Source organism: Neomonachus schauinslandi, chromosome 2, assembly GCF_002201575.2.
Source record: "Neomonachus schauinslandi chromosome 2, ASM220157v2, whole genome shotgun sequence".
Lineage (NCBI taxonomy): Eukaryota > Metazoa > Chordata > Mammalia > Carnivora > Phocidae > Neomonachus > Neomonachus schauinslandi.
In genome coordinates this window covers 20,756,933-20,779,674 of record NC_058404.1, presented here as the reverse complement: position 1 = coordinate 20,779,674, position 22,742 = coordinate 20,756,933, and the positions used below count along the sequence as shown (strand labels likewise).

Sequence of the window (22,742 nt, the reverse complement as noted above, 5' to 3'; positions counted from 1 at the left end):
AGAGAGAATGAGAGACAGAGAGCATGAGAGGGAGGAGGGTCAGAGGGGGAAGCAGACTCCCTGCCGAGCAGGGAGCCCGATGCGGGACTCAATCCAGGGACTCCAGGATCATGACCTGAGCCGAAGGCAGTCGCTTAACCAACTGAGCCACCCAGGCGCCCCAAGAGTAGTTCTTTAGACTGATAATGTGAAGGCTAAGAGAATGGGCTCCAGAGCCCTATCACCTGGTTTGAATCCTACCTCTGCCACTTGCTAGCTGCGTAACCTTGACAAATTATTTAATTTCTGTGTGATGTTTTCCTCTGTAAAATGAGGATAAGCCTCACAAAACTACTGTGAGGATTAAGTGCACTCAATGAAATGATTAAGACAGAGCCTAAAACTTGGTAAGTATTTTGTAAGTTTAGCTGCTATCATTGGCATTATAATTACTATTATCCTACTTCTCACAATCTCATCTTATTTAATTGGAGCGGTTAAAACACACATATACTCTAAACAAAGATACTTTGAATCTGCCTTGTTGTCATCAGTCATAATCTGATTTCATACAAATTTCCTGTTTTTTTTAAATTATTTTTCCAGTTTTATTGAGATCTAGTTGGCACACACCACTGGGTAAGTTTAAGGAGTACAGCATAATGGCTTGACTTGCATATACCGTGCAGTGGTGACCTCAGTAAGTTTAATTAGCATCCATCTCATACAGACACAATAAAGAGCAAAAAAATTTTTTTTTTCCTTGTGATGAGGATTGTGAGGATTTGCTCTCTTAACTTTCATACAGATCATACAGTAGCATGGGCTATGGTCATCACGCTGTACATTACCATTTCCAGATTTTGACAAGTAAAATGGGTTTAATCACAATTCTTTCTCATACTCAGGTTAAAGCTTCAAGAAAATGGCTATTTCAAGTCCAGATCTGGGTTTTTACTTAGTTCTCTGAAAGGATTTATTGAAAACCCCAGTCGGCTGGAACATTCCTGCTGCTTACCTTTCAGGAGAGTAACTTTGTATACAGAGTACAGAGGATGTCCATTTGGTTTCAATTTTCTAACGCACAAACACCTCATTGTACTGTACTATGGTAACACACTCTCAGTGATCTAAAGGCACATTGTTTTTGCTCCTTGATCTTATGCTCTACTTTTAACTCTGTGGTGATTAAATTTCCTGTCCCCCACAACAAACACCTCTCAATTTATTGTGAGCATCCAAACAAGCTAGTTGCCGTTTTTTGTTTTTGTTTTTTTTAAATACAGCATAATCAAGTTAGTCTTCCAACAGTTCAAATAAAAACTCAAATGTGAACCATGAAGTTTCTGGTTACATTAATTTTTTTTCCCATTTCTATACAGAAAACCACCAGGTAAAAGAAAACTTAGTTTTTATAACTCAGACGGAAAACTCTGAATACATAACTTAGTTATCAAGTTTCTTTATACAGGTTAATAAAAGCTAAATAAATGTGCTTGGCTTTTCATTAAAACAGGCCTACTTTTCTCTTAAGGCAGGATATTCTGTAGTATATGGAAAGGGGACTTTAAAAATGCTTAACTCTTTAGTGGAACTGATCAACTACATAAAACAATTTCCATTTTTGAAAATAAAGTTGCACCCCCGCCCCCCATCCTCCCAACCACAGGGGACACGTTTCAAGACCTCCAGTGGATGCCTGAAACCACCGACAGGACCAAGCCCTATGTGTGTACTGCTTTTTTCCTACACATACATTACCTATGAACAAGTTTAATTTATAAATGAGGCACAGAAAGAGATCAACAACTAACAATAAAACAATTACAGCAATATACTATAATAAAAGTTATGTGAACATGGTCTGTCTCAAAATATCTTCACCCTTCTTCCTGTGATAATGTGAGGTGACAAAATGCACGAGGAGATGGATTGAGGTGAATGATCTAGGCATTATGATTTAGTGTTAGGCTACTACTGATTTTGTAACAAAACATCAGAAGGAGGATCACCTGCCTCTGCACCATGACTGACTACGGCTAACTGAAATCGTTGAAAGCAGAACCCCGGAGAGCCGGGGACTACTGCAGGTCCTGGGTACTGGCCTAATCTCCGGAGAGTATGCGCACTTCTGGTTTTCTGGGTTTTGAGCATCCTGTGGTCCAGAGAATCTTACTAGTAGTAGCCACTGCCCAGGAAGTTAGGCGAGCCCCCAGACTGCCCGTAGAAAGATAAGGAGTGTAAAAGTTGACAGGTCCTGACATTCTCAAACCCTCACATTTCACAACGCAAGGCTGAGGCCCAGGGTAGGGAAACACCTCGCTTGCGTAGCTCACTGGTGCCAGAGCATTACTAGAATACAGAGCCTCTAACCTAGAGGCCACCGTGCCAGTGGCCACAGCTCCTCAGCTCCACCAAGCCACAGGCGCTCCTAACATCCAAACAGGAAGGGAGCTCCCCATCATCTGGCAACCACCGTTCCCCTTACCAACTGCCATCAACACTAAGAACCAAAGCTTTGATCTCACTTACGCCTCAACTCACTAACTGTGGCAATTTCTAAAATCAGGATCATTGTTCCTCTTCCAGTCTTCTCCCCAATGAAGAAGACTTCAAGTGAATTCTTTCTTCCCACTCAGCACCTCCAGGGATGGGAGTGGAATGTGCTACATCCCTCTTCCTCCCACCCATGCCTCGTCCTGGTTTTGCTCCTCCGAGCCTCAGGATCTTAATGCCAGGCCTGAATCCAAACAAATCACCCTTCAAACACTTCTGCTCATTATAGGCTTCTCACGCAGGAGGCCTCAAAATAGAATTAGAAAATAAAACCCGAAACTATCAAGGTGTAGAGAAGTAATGAGATCCTCTGGGATCTGCCTGGTTTTGTTAGTTTCTGCTAAACGTTCTCACATGTGTTGACACATCACTCTACGGGTATCCCCCCCCCGCCCCCAGACCATTCAAGAGTAGTCACTATTTTTATAGAACTTACTTCTAAATCTATCGGGCATGCCTTTAATTCACACAAGGTTGTACCTGTTAAAATAAAGGGTGTTCCCTACAGAGTGTTCTCAGTCAACTGGAATGGCTAGCAGTGTTTTTTCTTAGTCTCTGCGAAACAGGCTGACTTTTCCATTTCCTGTTCTGATCTGTAACCCAGAGAAGTCTGTCCATCTGCCAAATTTTTAGTAAGGCACTTAATAGCTACTCTTAAAGCGCTCAAATTTCATAAACCTGACAGGCCTTCGAAACTACTACTTCTAAAATATACACCAACGTAAATAAAAGTTCATCTTAGCAAAGTTTAACTTCTTAGTCACTCTTATATCCCTGAAAACTTACCACACACCTTTCAGTAAAACTCAAGGAAAAACTAATCTCTTTTCACACAGTGAGGGCCCACCGTGAGTCTCGTATGTAACGCTTAACTATTATTAAAAAAATTTCTAATTGTGAAATTTGTATATAACAGGCACCCAACTGTTTATGATTTTTCTTAATAACTTAGTTGTTTTATGCACCTATTTCTCTAACTAGGCTTTACGTTGCTCAAAGATCAGAGCTGTGTCTATGACTTTTTCTCCCTTCCCTACGTAACATGCTGATCCACAAGAACCTAAATGTTGTAGTGACAAAATGTGTTAGTTTTATAATCAAAACCTGTCTTTCTGCTTTCTGACATGCTTAATTTTACATTCAAATAATTCACAAACTGCTATAAGGCACAAGTGATTTCTTCTATTCTTACCAGAACTGGACACACGCCTGATCCTCTGCGGAGATAAGGCCCGATCAGAATCGAGATTTCTACTGTCACTCTTCCTCCTCAAACAGGAAACAGAAGGCCCCGCTTTGGCTTTTGAACCAGGTGTTTTCCTCAAATTGGAGGAGTCAGGCTTGGATATATTCCTGCCTGATGTGTCTGCAGTTTTTGAAGCAGAACCCTGTGAAAAAATAGTTAAGATTTTAATCCAGATCATACCTTCCTCATACCACTTCCTTGTGGCACTATGTCAATGCAACAATTTCTGTCTAAGCAGATATGCCAGATGGATATTTAATTTTCATTTTTAGTATGAAGGAATTAAATGTCTTCATAGTTCAGTCTTCAATCCATCATGATCCGTCTCTTGTGCCCACCAGTGGAACTATTCCCAAGATGACCAGTGCCACAAGCTGAAGTCAAGCTACGGCTTTTAATCTGTTCTCTGTAGCCCATGTCCTACGGCATCTGATGCTGATGATGCCAACTTTCTTTGATTTCTCCAACAGAGCACATTCCTGGTTTTCCTTCTGTCTGGTTATTCCTCCTCTGGATCCTGTCTCAATTCTAGTTGTCCCAAGGATCCTAAACTTGACTCTGGTCTTTCCTTGCGATATGCTCTCCCCAGGTGATCTTGTCCACTGTTTCAACCGCCACCTACACCCTGTTGTATCTGCAGTCGACGTGTCCTAGCCAGCACTCTCCTGCGTTTCCCATGTATTCAGCTTCTTTCTTTACCTGTCCACTTAGCATTCTTCAGGCACCTCTGCCTAGCAATGCCAAGATTAATCATATTATTGTTTTTACGGATCAACATATGGCCCTTACGGAATAATACTTTAAGTTCAAAATACATGTTTCCACTCATTTGATCTTCATAACCCTAGAAGTTATTACTTTTATCATACCCCATTTTACAGAAGAATATGAAGTAGTATCTAACTTTAAACTAGTTTTACCCACCCATCTCAAAGCTTATCTCTTCCCATATTTACCACAACATACCCAGGCACCCAACATAAACAATGAAAGCTATTTCTAGGTGCTTCCTTTTTTTACTTCCTAAACTCCTGACAGTCTTCTTTCCCTTTTGCATCGACCTTAGCACAAGCTTGCATCATTTCTTCCCTGGATTACTGAAACCACATCCTCAGGATTTCTGGGCTCACCAGCTTCCACTCCAATTCACGTTCCATTCCATTGCTTAGGTAATCTCCTTAAAGGCCAAACTGGGTTAGGCAGCTTCCCTCCGTCTTCCAGATAAAGTCAACTCCTAACAAGGCACACCCAGCCCTTTTGGATCTAGCAACCCCTGCTATCTCCTTCAGCTTATTCCTTAATGTTCACAGTTCTGCACCCCTGGCTCCTATCATACTCACTACCCTGGAGTCCCCTAAGTGAGAGTATCTTCTCATGTTTCTTCATCTCTGTAGAGGTTATTTCCTCTTCCCAGAATACCCTTCCCATTCACGCTTGTCCTTGGAGTTCCAGCTAGTGGCTAACGTGATAGCTCTCCTAGAAGCTGTCCTTGACAACTCTCCCCACTGCCACCACGCCATCCTGCCTTCTGCAGCACAGTAGCTTACACATACTCCCAACTTAATATTTAACATCCCCTTTTGGTTTATCTTCTGATATTACCCACCACACCAGGTATGAGGTTTGACCAGAGGTGGTATCTTTCCTTTCTGTATCCCTACGATCACCATCATATACAGTACACAGTAGGCAGCCAATAAGTATTCCCATTCTACATACAGGAAACGAGACCCTGAGCTTTATTCAAGGAAAAATTCCAACACTGTAAGCTAGTATTTGTATTCTGCCTTTACATAAAGAAAAATGGAGTCTCACAGAGACTGGGTTATTTGCCCGATGTCATTCTCCCAGTGAATGATGGAGCTCATCTGAAAGCACAGGTAACTCTAAGTCCACACTCCTAACATCTATGCTGCATATTCCCCACTGGTACCCTTCTTTAATAAGTCATAAGTAGATAATTTCCAACACAGATATGTAAAGCCCCATGCTACCGACAGTTGCATTCATCTACCAGGTGAATTAAAAATTTAATAGGGCAAGACTTCCAGGGAAGATGGTAGAATAGGACCCTAAGCTCACGTCATCCTACATATACTAGATAACCCTCACATCAGTGCAAATAACCCAGAAAAGTACCTGAAGACTAGCACAACAAACTCCACAACTAAATGTGAGGAAGAGGTCACATTAAAGAGAGTAGGAAGGTCAGAGACATGGTGGAGAGCTAAACACAGAACTTCTGGATACCAGAGGGAGGGAGCTATAAACACAGGAGAACAGCAAGAAACAGACTATCACACAAGGAGCCTGCATACTAATCTCCATAGCATTTGGCTTTGAAAATCAGAAGGGCTGATTTTGTGAGTTCTTATAACCAGCAGGACTTAAAGCCTGGAATGCTAAAAATCAGCAGGCAGTCTAGGAGAGACTGGAGGGCAGGCTATAGGAAGCTGAGTCCTCACCCTTAAAGAGTCTGCAGAACAAACAGCCTGAGGAGATACAGCTTAGAAGCAGCATTTTGACAAATGCCTGGGGTAGACAAGAGGGAAAGTTAGTTACTAATCTCAGAGTTCCCGGAGAGACTTCTCCAGAAACAAAGGAGTTGGCGGGCACCATTTCCCTCCCCCACCCCCAGCATAATCACAAAGCCAACTTCAGGAAACAGCCAGCAATCACTACCAAACTTGTTTATACCATGCCCTGCCCCCTCCAGCTAGGCTACCTCAGTCCTGGTGCTGTGGTTTCCTTCCTTCAGAAGCCCACCCAACCTTGCTGAGACCGCATCTCCTACCTCCCTCAGAAGACAGCATGCACCTTGTTAAAACTGCACCCCTATGCAGATGCACTTCATGGAGCGGCCATGGCCAGCCCCACTCTCCGCAGCGGCTGAGTGTCCTCTGTGGAGAAGGAATGGTGCCTACAGCTTATGGCACCAAACCTCACTTTTCCATACTTCCCAGAGCTACCCTGGCTGGCCTCCCAGTCTCCCCAAAGGCTACACGATCCCAGCAGAAGGGCACCCAAGGGAACAGTTTGCAGCACCCTGCCCCCACCTGCACGCACTTTATGAAGCAACCCAGGCAGGCTTGGTCTTGGAGGCAACTGGGAGATGCCTGTGAAGGGGACCAACATGACCTTGTTATTTGAAGTGTGGGCCTTACCAACTGCTTTCAAGAGCAACAGACGTAGCTGACTTTCCCAACACACAGAAACAGACCCAGAGAGCTAGCAAAATGAAGAGGGATATGTCCCAAATGAACGAACAGGGCAAAATCACAGGAGACCTAAACGAAACCGAGATAAGTAATAAGCCTGATAGAGAATTTAAAGTAATGATCACGAAGATATTCCCTGGACTTGAGACAAGAGTGGAGGACATTTGTGAGGCCCTTAACACAGAGAAAAAAAGAACGTGTCAGAGATGAAGAATACAATAATTGCAATTAAAAATACACTTGTGGAATAAATAGCAGGATAGAGGAAGCAGAGGAATGAATTAATGACCTGGAAGACAGAGTTTATGGAAAATAATCAAGCTGAGTAAGTGAGAGGAAAAACAATTATGTAAAGTGAGAAGAGACTTAGGGAACTCAGGGACTCCATCAAGTGTAATAACGTTCACAATATAGGGATCCCAGAAGAAAAGAAGGGAGGAAATTTATTTGAAGAAATAATAGGTGAAAACTTCCCTAATCTGGGGGGGGGAAACATATCCAGATCTAGAAGGCACAGAGATCCCCACAAAAAACATCGACACAAGGAGGTCCAAACCAAAGACACACAGTAATTAAAGTGGCAAAAAGTAGTGATAAAGAATGATTTTTTTGTTAAAGATTTACTTATTTGAGAGTGAGCGAGAGAGAGAGAGAGAGAGAGTTCAAGCACCGAGCAAGGGGGAGGAGTAGAGAGAGAGGGAGAAGGAGACCCCCCGCTGAGCAGGGAGCTCGATGTGGGGCTCAATCCCTGGACCCTGAGATCATGACCCCAGCCAAAGGTAGATGCTTAATCAACTGCGCCACCCAGGCACCCCAGTGATAAAGAATGTTAAAAGCAACAAGAGAAAAAGACAGTTACATACCAGGGAAGCCCCACAAGGCTATCAGCAGATTTTTTAGCAAAAACTTTGAATATATCATGCCATTCCCTTCCAGCCTGCAAAGTGCTAAAAGGGAAAAATCTGCACCTAAGAATAGTCTGTCTAGCAAGGCTATCTTTTAGAATAGAAGGAGAGAGAAAGAGCTTCTTAGAGAAATAAAAAGTAAAGGAGTTCATGACCACTAAACCAGTCCTACAAGAATTACTGAAGCAGACTCTGAATGGAAAAGAAAGATCATAAGTGAGAGTATGAAAAGTAGGAAATATAAAATAAGTAATAATATAAGTATTTCTTTAAAAACCAGTCAAGGGGGGCGCCTGGGTGGCTCAGTTGGTTAAGCGACTGCCTTCGGCTCAGGTCATGATCCTGGAGTCCCGGGATCGAGTCCCGCATCGGGCTCCCTGCTCAGCAGGGGGTCTGCTTCTCCCTCTGACCTTCCTCCCTCTCATGCTCTCTGTCTCTCATTGTCTCTCTCGCAAATAAATAAAATCTTAAAAAATAAAAAATAAAAATAAATAAAAATAAATAAATAAATAAAAACCAGTCAAGGGATTCACAAAATAAAAGGATGTAAAAATATGACATCATATACCTAACACACAGTGGGAGAAGTAAAGAGTGGGTTCAAACTTAAGCAATCATCAACTTCATATAGACCTCTATATGCAGATGTTACACAAACCTAATGTTAACCACAAATCAAAACAAACCAGTAACAGATATACAAAGAATCCAAGTATATCACTAAAGAAAGCCAGCAAACCATGAAATAGAGAAGTGGAAGGTCAGAAAAACACTATAAGAACAACCACAAAACAAGTAACGAAATGGCAATAATCTGTCAATAATTACTTTGAATGTAACTGGACCAAACTCTCCAATCAAAAGCCACAGAATGACAGAGTGGATTAAAAAACAAGACCTATCTATATGCTACCTATAAGAGATTCATTTCAGATCTAAAGACACATGCAGACTGAAAGTGAGGGGATGGAGAAACATTTATTATGCAAATGGAAGTCAAAAGAAAAAGCCAGAGTAGCAATCCTTTCATTGGAAAAAAAAAGAGACTTTAAAACAAAGACTGTAAAAGAGACAAAAAAGGACAGTATATAAAAATAAAGAGGACAATCCAACAAGAAGAAATAATTATAAATATTTATGCACCCAACAAGGGAGCACCCAAATACATAAAACACTTAATAACAAAGAAACTAATTGATACCAATACAGTAATAGCAGGGGACTTTAACACCCCACTTACATGGATGGACAGATCATCCAAACAGAAAATCCATAAGAAACAATGGCTTTGAATGACACAATGGAACAGATGGATTAAACAGATATATTCAGAACATTACACTCTAAAACAGAATACATTCTTTTCAAGTGCACATGGAACATTCTCCAGAATACAACACATATTAGGCCACAAAACAAGTCTCAACAAATTCAAAAAGATCAAAGTCATACCATCCATCTTATGTGACCACAACACTATGAAACTAGAAATCAGCCTTAAGAAAAAAAACTAGAAAGAGCACAAATACATGGAGGTTAAATAACATGCTACTCAACAATGAACGGGTCAACCAAGAAATCAAAGAAGAAATAAATTACATGGAAACAAGTGAAAATAAAAACACAATGGTCCAAAATCTTTGAGATGCAGCAAAAGCTGTTCTAATCGGGAAGTTTACAGCAATACAGGCCTAGCTCAAGAAGCAAGAAAAATCTCAAACAACCCTAAACCTGAAGGAGCTGGAAAAAGAACAACAAACAAAACCCCAAACCAGCAGAAGGAAGGAAATAAAGATTAGGGCATAAATAAATGATATAGAAACTAAAATATCCAATAGAACAGATCAATGAAACCAAGAGCTATTTCTTTAAAAAGATCAACCAAACTGATAAACCTCTAGACAGAGTCCCCAAAAAAGAGTGGCATCAAATAAAATCACTAATGAAAGAGGAGAAATAACAACCAACACTACAGAAACACAAGAGACTATATGCCAATAAATTGTGAAAAATTATATGCCAATAAATCGGACAACCTACAAGAAATGGATACATTTCTAGAAACCTATCAAAACTGAAGCAGGAACTAGAAAATTTGAACAGACCAATGATCAGCAAAGAAATTGAATCACTTATCAAAAAACTCCCAACACAGTCCAGGACCAGATGGCTTCACAGATGAATTCTACCAAACATTTAAAGAAGAGTTAATACCTATTCTTCTCAAACTATTCCAAAAAAATAGAAGAGGAAGGAAAACTTCCAAATTCAATCTATGAGGCCAGCATTACCCTGATACCAAACCAGATAAAGACACCACACACACACACAAAAAACAAAAGAGAAAGGGAGAAAGAGAGAACTACAGGCCAATATCTCTGATGAATATAGATGCAAATAAGCCTCAACAAAATACTAGCAAACCAAATCCAATAATACATTAAAAAAATCATTCACCACAATCAAGTGGGATTTATTGCTGGGATGCAAGGGTGGTTCAATATTCACAAATCAATCAACATGATACATTACATCAAGAAGACAAAAGGAAACAAGAGAAAGGATAAAAACTGTATTGTTTCTATAGATGCAGGGAAAGCTTTTGACAAAGTACATCCATTCGTGATAAAACACCCTCAACAAAGTAGGTGTAGAGGGAATATACCTCAACATAATAAAGGCTATATATGAAAAACCTACAGCTAACATCATACTCAATGGGAAAAAAAACAGAGCTTTTCCCCCTAAGGTCAGGAACAAGGCAAGGATGTCTACTCTCACCACTTCTATTTGACATAGTACTGGAAATCCTAGCCACAACAATCAGACAAGAAATAAAAGGCACCCAATTTGTAAGAAACAAGTAAAACTTTCACTATTTTCAGATGACATGATACTATATATAGAAAACTCTAAAGACTCCACCAAAGAACTACTAGAACTGATAAATGAATTTAGTCAAGTTGCAGGATACAAAAATCAATGTACAGAAATCTGTTTCATTTCTATACAATAATGAAGCAGCAGAAACAGAAATTAAGAAAACAATCATGTTTACAATTGCACCAAAAATAATAAAATATCTAGGAATAAACCTAACCAAAAAGGGGAAAGACCTGTACTCTGGAAACTATAAAACTGATGAAAGAAATTGAAGATGACACAAAGAAAGGGAAAGACATTCCATGCTCATGGATTGGAAGAACAAATGTTGTTAAAATGTGTATACTACCCAAAACAGTGAAAAAATACCAATAGCAGGGCACCTGGGTGGTACAGTCAGTTAAGTGTTGGACTCTTGGTTTTGGCTCAGGTCATAATCTCAAGGTCATGGGATCGAGCCCCACACTGGGCTCCTCACTCAGCATAGAGTCTGCTTGACATTCTCCCTCACCCTCTGCCCCACCCCCTGCTCATGCTTTCTCTCTCTCAAATTTTTCTTTAAAAAAAAACACACATACAACAGTTTTTTTTTTTTTTTTTTTTACAAAACTAGAACAATTCTAAAATTTGTGTGGAACCACAAAAGACCCCAAATACCCAAAGCAATCCTGAAACAGAAAAACAAAACTGGAGGTATCATAGTTCCAGGCTTCAAGTTATATTACAAGGCTGTAGTGATAAATACAGTATGGTACTGGCAAAAAATAGACACACTGAGATCAATAAAGAGCCCAGAAATAAACCCACAAATACATAGTTAATATTTAACAAAGGAGGAAAGAATATTTCACCATACACAAAAATGAACTCAAAATGGATTAAAGACCTAGATGTGAGACATGAAAGCATAAAAAGCCTAGAAGAGGGCACAGGCAAAAAGGTCTCTGACATCAGCAGTAGCAATATTTTTCTAGACATGTCTCTTAAGGCAAGGGAAATAAAAGCAAAAATAAACCACTGGGTCTACATCAAAATAAAAAGCTTCTGCACAGCAAAGGAAACAACACAACTAAAAGGCAACCTACGGAATGGGAGAAGATATTTGCAAACGACATATCCAATAATGGGTTAGTATCCAAAATATATCAAGAACTGATACAACTCAGCACCCAAAAAACAAATAATCCAACTAAAAAATGGGCAGAAGAAATGAACAGACATTCCTCAATAAACATCCAGATAGCCAACAGACCCATGCGAAGATGGGTCTCAACATCACTCATCATGAGGGAAATGCAAATCAAAACCACAATGAGATGTCACCTCACACCTGTCACAATGGCTAAAATCAACAACAGAAGAAATAACCAGTGTTGGCGAGGATGTGGAGAAAAAGGAACCCTCGTGCACGGTTGGCGGGAATGCAAACTGCTACAGCCACTATGGAAACAGCATGGAGGTTCCTCAAAAAAGTTAAAAATGGAACTACCCTATGATCCAGTAATTGTACTATTGGATATTTACCCCCAAAAATACAAAAGACACTAATTTAAAGCAACAGATGCATCCCTATGTTTACTGCAGCACTATCTACAATAGCCAAATTGAGGCAGCCCAAGTGTTCATCAACAGATGAATGGATAAAGAAGTGGCATATATATACAATGGAATATTACTCAGCCATAAAAAGAATGAGATCTTGCCATTTGTAATGACATGGATGGAGCTAGAGAGTATAATGCTAAGTGAAAATAAGTCAGTCAGGGAAAGACAACTACCATATGATTTCATTCCATGTGGAAGAAACAAAACAAACAAGCAAAGGGGGAAAAAAAGAGAGAGACAGACATACCAAAAAAACAGACTCCTGATTATGGAGAACAAATTGATGGTTACCAGAGGGGAGGTGGATGGGGGATGGGTGAAAGAGGTGATGGGGATGAGGAGTGCACTTATCATGATGAGCACTGAGTAATGCACAGAATTATTGAATCACTATACTGCACACCTGAAACTAATAAAACACGTGTATTAACTATGCTGGAATTAAGATAACGTAAAGTATTTACAGGGTTACTTAAATAATAATAAGGCAATATCCTAAGAGAACTACACCAAATTGGCCAGAAAAAAGCATGTGATTATACACAAACTACAAAATCTTCTACCTCTACCACAAAGCTGGCTAAGGTTATCCCTTAGAGAAAACCTTTTAAAAGGTAAAACACATTTTTGTTAAAGATTTACTTTTGTAAGCTGGTTAAATCAGATTTACTCTGCCTTTCAAGCCAACATTCTGCAAAATTTTGAAAGCCTGTGGTGTATGAAGCAGAAAGGGCCAGGATTCCAGTCAGGAGCCCTTGATTTGAGTCTTGTTTTCCTACTTACCAGCTGTGTGTGTTTTAAGTAGCCTTTCTGAAGCCTTTAAATGTGGCTAACAACTGGCCCATTGTTGTTGGAAAGAGTGAATGACAATGTATACAGCACCGGAATATTACAGGGAAAACGTAATGACATATATATACAAAACCTGAGCAAAGTGATCCAGAGCAGGCATCAAGAAAGGATCAATTCCTTCCCTTTCAGGTGATTCACTGCCCCTTTAGCTAATACACTATCCCACTTACAGAACCTCTGTAATAGGTAGCTATACTCAACTTGTATCAAATTAAAATCAAAATCCTTCCTCCAAATAAGAAACTTTCTGAAGTTTTGGATAAACCCTGACCAAACAACAGTGAGATTGTGGGCAACTTAATTAATTCAGTAAACTCAGGGGCACCTGGGTAGCTCAGTCGGTTAAGTGTCCGATTCTCGATATTGGCTGAGGTCATGAATGGAGATCGAGCCCTGCGTCCGGCTGCATGCTCCACAGGGAGTCTCCTTGAGATTCTCTCTCTCTTCCTCTCCCTATGACCCTCCCCCCACTCATGTGTGCACATGCTCTCGCTCTAAAATAAATAAATCTTTAAAAAAAAAAAAAAGGGGGGGGGCGCCTAGGTGGCTCAGGTCATGATCCCAGGGTCCTGGGACTGAGCCCCGCATGGGCTCCCTGCTCCGCAGGAGGCCTGCTTCTCCCTCTCCCACTCCCCAGCTTGTGTTCCCTCTCTGGCTGTCTCTGTCAAATAAATAAAATCTTAAAAAAAAAAAGAATTCCGTAAACTCAAGGCCTAATTTAGCCCCAGACCAACAGGGCACAATGAAAATTAACATCCTTCCAGCACTGTCTCATCAAAGATCGAGGGCAGATTTAGAACCTTTGGGTACTGCTTAAGTGACCAAGAAATGGGAGCTTGAATCAGCCCGAAGCAATGTTTACTCATTCAGCTCTCTGCAGAGCCCGTGGCCTGTGATGGTTTGCCCTGTCCCTTCCCCAAGATAACGTGAAAATGTGTAAGAGGTGATGGGACGCCTGGGTGGCTCAGTCGGTTAAGCACCTGCCTTCGGCTCATATCATGATCCCGGGATCCTGGGATCAAGTCCCGCATGGGGCTCCCTGCTCAGCGGGGAGCCTCCTTCTCCCTCTCCCTCTGTCTGCCGCTCCCCCTACTTGTGCGTTAGCTCGCGTGTTCTGACAGATCCATAAAATCTTTAAAAATAAATAAATAAATAAATGTGTAAGAGGTGAACCAGTGCTATTGGAGGGAACTGCATTTAAGACATGGGTAAAGAATGAGGGTTTGAGGGGCGCCTGGGTGGCTCAGTCGTTAAGCGTCTGCCTTCAGCTCGGGTCATGATCCCAGGGTCCTGGGATCGAGCCCCGCATCGGGCTCCCTGCTCGGCGGGAAGCCTGCTTCTCCCTCTCCCACTCCCCCTGCTTATGTTCCCTCTCTCGCTGTGTGTCTCTCTGTCAAATAAATAAATAAAAAAATCTTTAAAAAAAAAAAAAAAAAAAGAGGGTTTTTTTTTAAAAAACCATTTGATTAGTGTCTGTGCTGAAAATATGGGAATCCTAAGCAAGATTCCAGAAATGAAAAGCGCTTCTTCCCCAAGATATCCTGGGATCCATTTCAACCTGATGATTCTATCACCTGGCTCCAACAGGAGCCTGAAAAACAGCTTTATGTCTCATGTGTATAGATCGAAAGCCTAAGATTTACTCAACGCACACAAAAACTTTTAATTTCAAAGTTATACAACCAATTTATATGTATGGCAAATGTTTTTTAGAGAAACTTTATGCTCGTTTTTTCCGGCTGTTAGATGTCAATACATGACAAAAGCCTCCTGTAAATCAAGGAGGAATACATGTATTGTTTTTATGTATATCTATAAACACCAAACTAAAAATGTTGATTAGAATTACCAGAGGTTATAATTTCACTTGGCAAAATATCAAATTATAAATGATATAAAACAAGTTCCCGACATTTGACTTGAAAAGAACTTAAAAATAAAAATCGGAGTTTTGAAATAGGCAATGGCATTAGTTTAGACATCACTGTGTGGGTACCGTTGTTCCCCCCAAAAAGTTAGAAAAGCCAAAACATCTCTAAACCCATACAGCTCAGGAATATCCAGTGTTTCCTAACTTATCTCCTAAAAAGGACCTGACAACTGCCTCACACACCCTCAAAACACTTCTAAAACAGCCCTTCAACACTTTACTCCACCTTACGTGCTTCTTTCCTCTCAGACATGAGCCCTCCACAAAGAACGCAGAGGTCTCACATCTGCCTTCCAACCTGGCGCCCAGCTCCATGCCTGGCCCCGAGGACGGAAGCCCAAGGAAAGCCTACGTGGGGCCAGACGTCAAAATGTTAAGTCCCTACTGTGAAAATCAGTGCTAAGGACAAGTACACAAAGCCCCAGAATGGTCTGACCAACATTTTTAAAACTCAGAAAACTAGTTTCTTCATGCTGTTGACAAAAATATAGATATGTTTAAAGAAAAACAATCTTTAAACCGCATGTGAATTTTTTGCTTAAATGGAACTATCTAGTCTCCTCCTCCCCCCTACACACACACACACACACACACACACACACACACACATCAAATATGTGACAGGTGCTATAGACAACAGACTGCTTTTTCACTGTACATGAATAAAAGGGGTTTGTTTATTTTAACGTATCAGGAATCAATAGGTTAGGGCTACAAGAGACCTCAGACTTCTACTAGTCTAACCCTTTCACCTCTGGGTGTCAAAGACTATTTGACCAAATTCACATTGGCTGATCAGAGGCAGAATCTCCAACCCCCCTTTACACAGGCGAGGGCTCCACTTCCCAGAGCAGCTTCCTCCAGAAGAGACCAGGAGTTATTTTTATGTTGATACTGTTTACTAACTCTCTCCAGCCCTGCCATTTCTTAAATGTGGCCCAACACATTTTAAAGTTCATAAACAAACCTTTCTCTTTTTCATAAGTGTAAAATATAAGCAGATGTTTAACTTCAAATAACTAATTATACCACAATATTAAAGTAACTCGTTCTTTCACCTTATTAAAAGGAATGTTGGTATGCAATACAAAATACTGTATTTTTTCCCCATATGCAGTTTTCCTATATTGTAACCAATTAACACTCTAAAGTGTGCAACTTACAAGACAAAGAATAACTGAATAATATATTAACACCTGAAAGCAAATTTGCACAGCTAGGTCTGCAATATTATTGACTATTTGTGTTAATCAATGGCTAGTACATCTCTCAGCTTCCTCCACCCTTCACCGAGGCAAGCAAAAATCTCACTTACCAAAAACAGAGAACCATATTCAAAGGTCTCATTCATAATTTCCTTCTTTAGCTCTTGTTTTTCCCTAGGTGTCCCATTTTCTTTTTCACCCTTCTTTTCGGGGCTAATCCTATTGATGCTGGAAGCATATGTTATTTCCAAACATCCTGTGCTTTCCATTTCAACAGGGAGTATGTCTTTGATCTTCTGAAAAAAGGTAGCCACGGACCCAGTCTCACATACTGAATTAGAACTTGCTTTGTCAACTTCTTCCTGATTCGATTTCATGGCAGATGTTGTTCTTGGAACCTTGTGTGAAGCATTTTTAGAATGAGTTGTAACATGCACAGCCTGGCTGGTAATGAGTTTATTAAATTGCTGCTTATGCATCTTGTTAATTAGGATTTCTGCTTTTGTATCTGCATTCAAGTCAGACCTTGGTGTTTTGCTCAAAGCTGTCAACTGTCTTGAGGAAGACCCAGATGAGGGTGATGAGGCACTGCTTAACTGAGGTCTGGGTGTGACCTTTGATAAAGCAGGGTCTTTGGACTGCAATACTGGTCTAGACATAACTTTTGCTTTGACATTCTTGAAGTTTGGTCTTGGGTAGCTTATAATTTCGGTTTTTCTAACTTTGCTGCCTACAGGGGTATTCATTTTAGTTGTCAGTTTTCCTAGATTAGGTTTAGACATGTTCATAGGTGCCCCCTTCAAGTTTGGTAAATTTCGAAGCTCTCGATGACTCTTCTCCACTTTACTACATTTCTTGGTCCCTTCAATAGGTGAAATAGAAAAGGTTGCATTTGGGGAATCTAGGACTGGCGTTGACATGCAAACTGGGTTATTTGTGCTAATGACCATATCATTTGCATCCCAACTCAGTTCAACTGATGAAACCATCTTTTGTCCTGGTGGGCTACTCAGTATCAATTCAGTGGTACGATTTTGGGTTTCTAAATCCTTTTCATTAAAGGCATTTTGTGTGTCTTCAGCCACAGAGACTTCGTGTTCTGGGTTCAGCACTTGGGCTTCATTTTTATCAAAAGCTGGCCCCAGTAAAGGGCATTCATCATCTATAAGACAATAGGACACTGTTTCTCTTAGATTTTGGCCCATTTTCTCTTGCCCATATGAGCTCTGTGAATGTGTCTCACTATTCGGCTCATCTTTAGATAAACAAAAGAACTCTTGTAATACAGACCCATTGGGAACATCCATGCCCTCAGAAACTGGCGTATGAGCTTGTATCTCTTTTTGTCCAACCAGTTTTTGCTGTGACCCATCTGTGTAGTCACTGGTGACCTGTCCTGAAGAATATGGACACTGAATGCCAGTATCTGGAACAACAACATCAGTTTGCATCACATCAGAAAATGCTGTGTAAGTTGTGTCTTGAGCCTCTGCTTCTGTGGCTTGTGGGTTTTCAAAGCTGTCTTGATCATAATTTGTTTCTCTCATGTGTATGTTATCAGAATGTGAAGATGTATGAATGGAACGGGATAAAGATGGATTTCCACCCCTCGTGCCGGTTGGCTGCCAATTTCCAGAGGTATGCAGAGACTGACTCTTTTCAATGGCATGATGGGTTATAAAGGTGCAGTTAACATGATCCACTGTCATGTCAAATGTTTGGTTTAGCTCCAAGGCGGTAGGATAGTCTGTATAGTGCAAATCATCGTTGTTGGATTTCCACACAAAAAGCAGAGATGTCTCAGCACTCTGGTCCTGAAATGATTCTAGGGAATGACATTTGTTAGGCAGGTACTTGGGTTCCTCTGTATTTAGAACATGTGCACAAGACTGAAGTGTGGAATCTTTACAGATATCGAACACCTCCTTACCAATCAACTCATTTGAAGACTTCTGCTGATCAAGTACTTCCACACACCGAGGGATTGAAGCAAGATTTTCATCAATGTCCCCAGCAGAGTTGGTTTCATAATCAACCACCATTTCATCTGGCTTGGCAGAATTCCAATTCACATTATTGGTTGAAGAGTTTTGTGTGTGTGGTGATTTTTGGTTGTATGCATATGTCTTTCCATTTTTATCACTGATAAATAAGGATTGCAGTTCATCTTCTGTCTTCTCATCTGAATTATCATCATTCATCCTGAATCTTAACTTTAAAACTCTGCCATTTTATTTCTTCTTTAAATCCTTTCAAATGAGAGGAAAGGAAAAACTGTCCAAGCTTTAGCACAGTTGAAAGTTTCTAAGATGCTTTGAAGTTGTAATGATTTGTTGTTCCCTGGAAGAAATAAAATGATCAATTCAAGTAAGTATTAAAATTAGTAAGTCACTGCTTGATTAATTTCAATCACTTTATTTTTGTATTTGGAACATACACCTGTAGATAGGAGTAAAGATATCCTTAGCTCAAGTAATACCTCCTTTCAAAGATGCTTTTTTATTTAAGGGAATGGGGCAGAAGACAGAGACACTGCTAAAATTGCCCCTGTGACTGACTTCACATCTGAGATACCGCCTCCATATTCCCATTGATTCTTATTTGTCAGACGAGGGAAGGAAGCTCAATCTAACAACAGCCTTCCCTTCTTGTTGGTTAACCATTGGTGCTAATTTGCTGAGGACAGTCCCAATTTATGCCTGTTGTCCCAACATAATTAGTAATAATGCCTTTTCATATTCAGAAGGGTCCCTTATTGTTTCCATGGAGAGTGATTACTAGACAGACCTGTCAAACACAACAAATGAGCTGAAGATCAATGAAGGCGTAGGGAAAAGAGAAATGCCAATGTCATTTTCATTCTTTCTCGAACATATTTCAAAGTTGGAAAAAAAAGTTGATTCTTAATAGTTAAAGTGGTACTCTATTGGAAGTCCCTAAAAATGTTAAACTGCATGACAGAGGATTTCTACTCTCAAGTACCTACTAAAGAGAAATGAAAACATATGCCCACACAAACACTTGTACAAAGGTACAGGATTAATAGAAGCATTAGTCATAATAGCCAAATAGAAGTCAATGTCAATTAACTGGCAAATAAATAACAAAATGTACACCCATACAACAGAATTAACAATCAGCAAAAGAAAAAAGATAAAGTATTGAGACATCTACAACCTGGATACAGTGTTACAACTTAAAAATATTATACTAAGTGAAAAAAGCCAGTCATAGAAGACATCCTATTATGCATTATATTTACATGAAATGTCCAGAATAGGCAAAGAGACAAAGTAGATTAGTGATTCTCTAGAGCTGAGAAAGGGTATGAGGGAAGGGAATGAACAGTGATGGCTAATTAGGATGGTGTTTCTTTTGAAAGTCATGAAAATGTTCTAAAGATTATGGTGATGCTTGCACAATACTGCAAATATACTACTGAATTGTACACTTAAAAAACATCACTGAAAACCACCCATTAAAGCTTTCAAATCCAATGATTTTTGCAAATAACTAAGAGTTGATTATGCTTTTGGTCAGACTGAAGTGCTTAAAAAGGGGCCGATGCTCAAGAGAGGACTGCAAATAAGTCACAGACATACGTTCACTTGAACTGAATTTCTAATCCTGGTATTAAATGTCAATCAGAGGTCACTGTTCTGTCCTAAAGAAATAAAACATGCATGAGGGGGAAAAATGGCATTCTGTAACCCGTAAATTTGTGAATTAAGAGATCTCATTTTTCCATTTTGTAATCCTCTCTCTGTAATGAAACTTCAGTAACCTAAATACACAGAAGAATAGGAACCATGGAAGAACTGAAAGGATCTGTATCTTCACTAACAGTGTTCTGTGTGTTTCTGGCCATGCATCCTGAAACCAGCCTTTACTGAGGGGAGAAAAAGGCTGCAATGTTCAGCTCAATAGCATGCATATGTGCATATACACATGTGTGCATATACACACACACTCAAAAGGAGACTGAATCCTAAAACAAGGCTGTATGATTTATATACTGATGGAAAATATAAATTACTTATTGTTTTTCCACCATAGTTGTTTTTTTAAAGATTTTATTTGAGAGAGAGAGAGAGAGAGAGAGAGAGAGGGAAAGAGGGAGAGAGAGCCTGACTGGGGCTCGATCCCAGGACCCTGGGATCACGACCTGAGCCAAAGGCAGACGCTTAACCAACTGAGCCACTCAGGCGCCCCTTCCACCATAGTTCTTAAGTGAATAAACAAATCACTGAAGTAATAGTTGTGTGGCTACCACCTTAATAAAAGTTTTTCTGAGATACAATTTTTTTTATTCCTGGGGTATAAAATATGCTCAAGCTAAATACTAAAATCAGGAAGTATATTTATTCATTTTTTAGACTTACATGTGTGAAATACAATTTCAAAAAGCAGTAAGTATGTTACACTTGTCTGTTTCCATGAAAGTCAATGCTCATTTAAGAGATTCTGATATAAAAAGATACGAGCACTGTAAACAGAAGCTTTTAATGGAAATCATAGAAGTCATTTGTCTACATAAACAGTCATTAGATTCAGTTAAGGAGTTTTACTACCTGAGCTCCTTCTTCCAAAGTACATAAAAAATTATTTAAAAATAAACAACAAAAACTGATAAAAATGGAATAAATGGTTCATATGTCAAGGCATTTCAAGTTATTTTTAAAATAAACAAATAGGGGGCGCCTGGGTGGCTCAGTCGTTGAGTGTTTGCCTTCGGCTCTGGTCATGATCCTGGGGTTCTGGGATCAAGCCCCACATTGGGCTCCCTGGTCGGCTGGGAGCCTGCTTCTCCCTCTCCCACTCCCCCTGCTTGTGTTCCCTCTCTCGCTATGTCTCACTCTGTCAAATAAATAAATAAAATCTTTAAAAAAAATAAAATAAATGAACAGAATACAAATGTTTAATGGGATACCGACATTCTATATTTCGTTTTTTTACAGTTTTTCTCCTTCATAAATAACACTCAACATTTTTGCAATCTTTGACTACCTGTGATTATTTCCTTTGGAAAAAGTTCCTAGAAATATAAGCATTACCAAGCCAAAGAAATTAATTTTTTTAAGGCTCTTGATCTAGTTTGCCAAATTGTTAGGTGAAAGGGGAGGGGGAGGATTCTTTATAATATATATACACATTAATATATGCACATAATAAATATATGACCTGAGTTTTTTACTTTTAAAGTTCATGTATCTTATTCAGCATTTTCCCCAAGTATTTTTCCAGGTCATTATAGTATAAAAACATTTCTAATAGTTGTGAAATTCCACTAAAGTTTAAGTTTTTAGATTTACAAGTCAGTAGTTTACGAAGAGTAATGAAAATGTAAAGAACCCATCAACCACTCCAACTTTCACATGACTGCTTAGTATACTTGGGCTTACGATTTTTTTGTTTAATTCACAAAAAACAACCAAACCAGGTGAGCAAAGCTATTAAAAAATATATATATACCACCAAAAAAATGCAATGAGAAGTACTCAGGCAAGGTTTTGATAGGAAATAAATTTACGGAAGTGTTTTCTACCTTAGTAGCTAAGAGTAAAGAATTTGTGGTACAAAGATTTGGATACTAAAAAGCTCTTAAGATTATCAGTTCCAGAAATAGTTGGAAGATCAACATTCACCAAAGAAAACAACAGCTTCAAGTCATCACTATGAAGATAAAGCCGTGGTCAGGAAAGGGTTGACCAGGATTCCCTCAGGAACTTTGTCAAAAAAGTTGAAAGTCAGCCATTTTGTCTGATGGCCAATTTCATTCCTCTCCCACTTAAAGAATAGTACCTAAGTTTCTACTACATACTGGACTCATATTCTTTGAATCTCACCCTAGCCATGAAGTAATGTCTTTGTATTTCTATAATTGCAATATCATTTGTGACACCTTCAAAGTTACTATTTGGGCAATGTTTTTTATTAAAGCAAAATCAAAAGTTTGAAAAAAGAAAAAAGGCAAAAAAGTTGGAATAAATCATTCTCACCTAAAGAGTTAATTTCTCAAGTTATCTTTCAGCAGCATTATCTACCAGAACAAAGTAGAATGATCACGTTTCCTTTTTAAGAATGCCATTTGGGAAGATGAAGAGATCTTCAGGGAACATTCTGGAGGAGAGAGGACAAATTCCCTACTTACTAAGATTTGAGAATATGATAGACTAGCTCCTCTTGAATAGAGAGGTTACCAAAATATACATTTTTACAATGATTTGCAAGGTTAAAAATTAATCTGTACCAAAAGAAATGGTCATTGAAAAGAACTACTAGTGTACGATTTGAGCTATTTCAACACTTTTGGAAAAAATAAGATTACTTTCTAAATTTTAGCTTAAGAAGAATGATTGTTTC

The 22,742-nt window shown here is 39.5% G+C and overlaps 1 protein-coding gene across 4 annotated transcripts in view; it reads right to left on the bottom strand.

Moving 5' to 3' along the window:
• MTUS1 (microtubule associated scaffold protein 1) overlaps positions 1 to 22,443 on the bottom strand; it is a 122,198-nt gene extending 99,755 nt beyond the window's left edge. For all 4 annotated transcript variants that reach the window (XM_021694109.1, XM_021694110.1, XM_021694111.1 and 1 more), the window contains exons 1-3: positions 22,379 to 22,443; positions 16,490 to 18,719; positions 3,728 to 3,923 (exon numbers count right to left, since the gene is read on the bottom strand). In XM_021694109.1, coding sequence (XP_021549784.1) covers positions 3,728 to 3,923; positions 16,490 to 18,580 — 2,287 coding nt within the window. In that variant the 5' untranslated portion in view covers positions 18,581 to 18,719; positions 22,379 to 22,443. The remainder of the gene's footprint in view (positions 1 to 3,727; positions 3,924 to 16,489; positions 18,720 to 22,378) is intronic.
• Between the last annotated feature and the right edge of the window lie 299 nt (positions 22,444 to 22,742).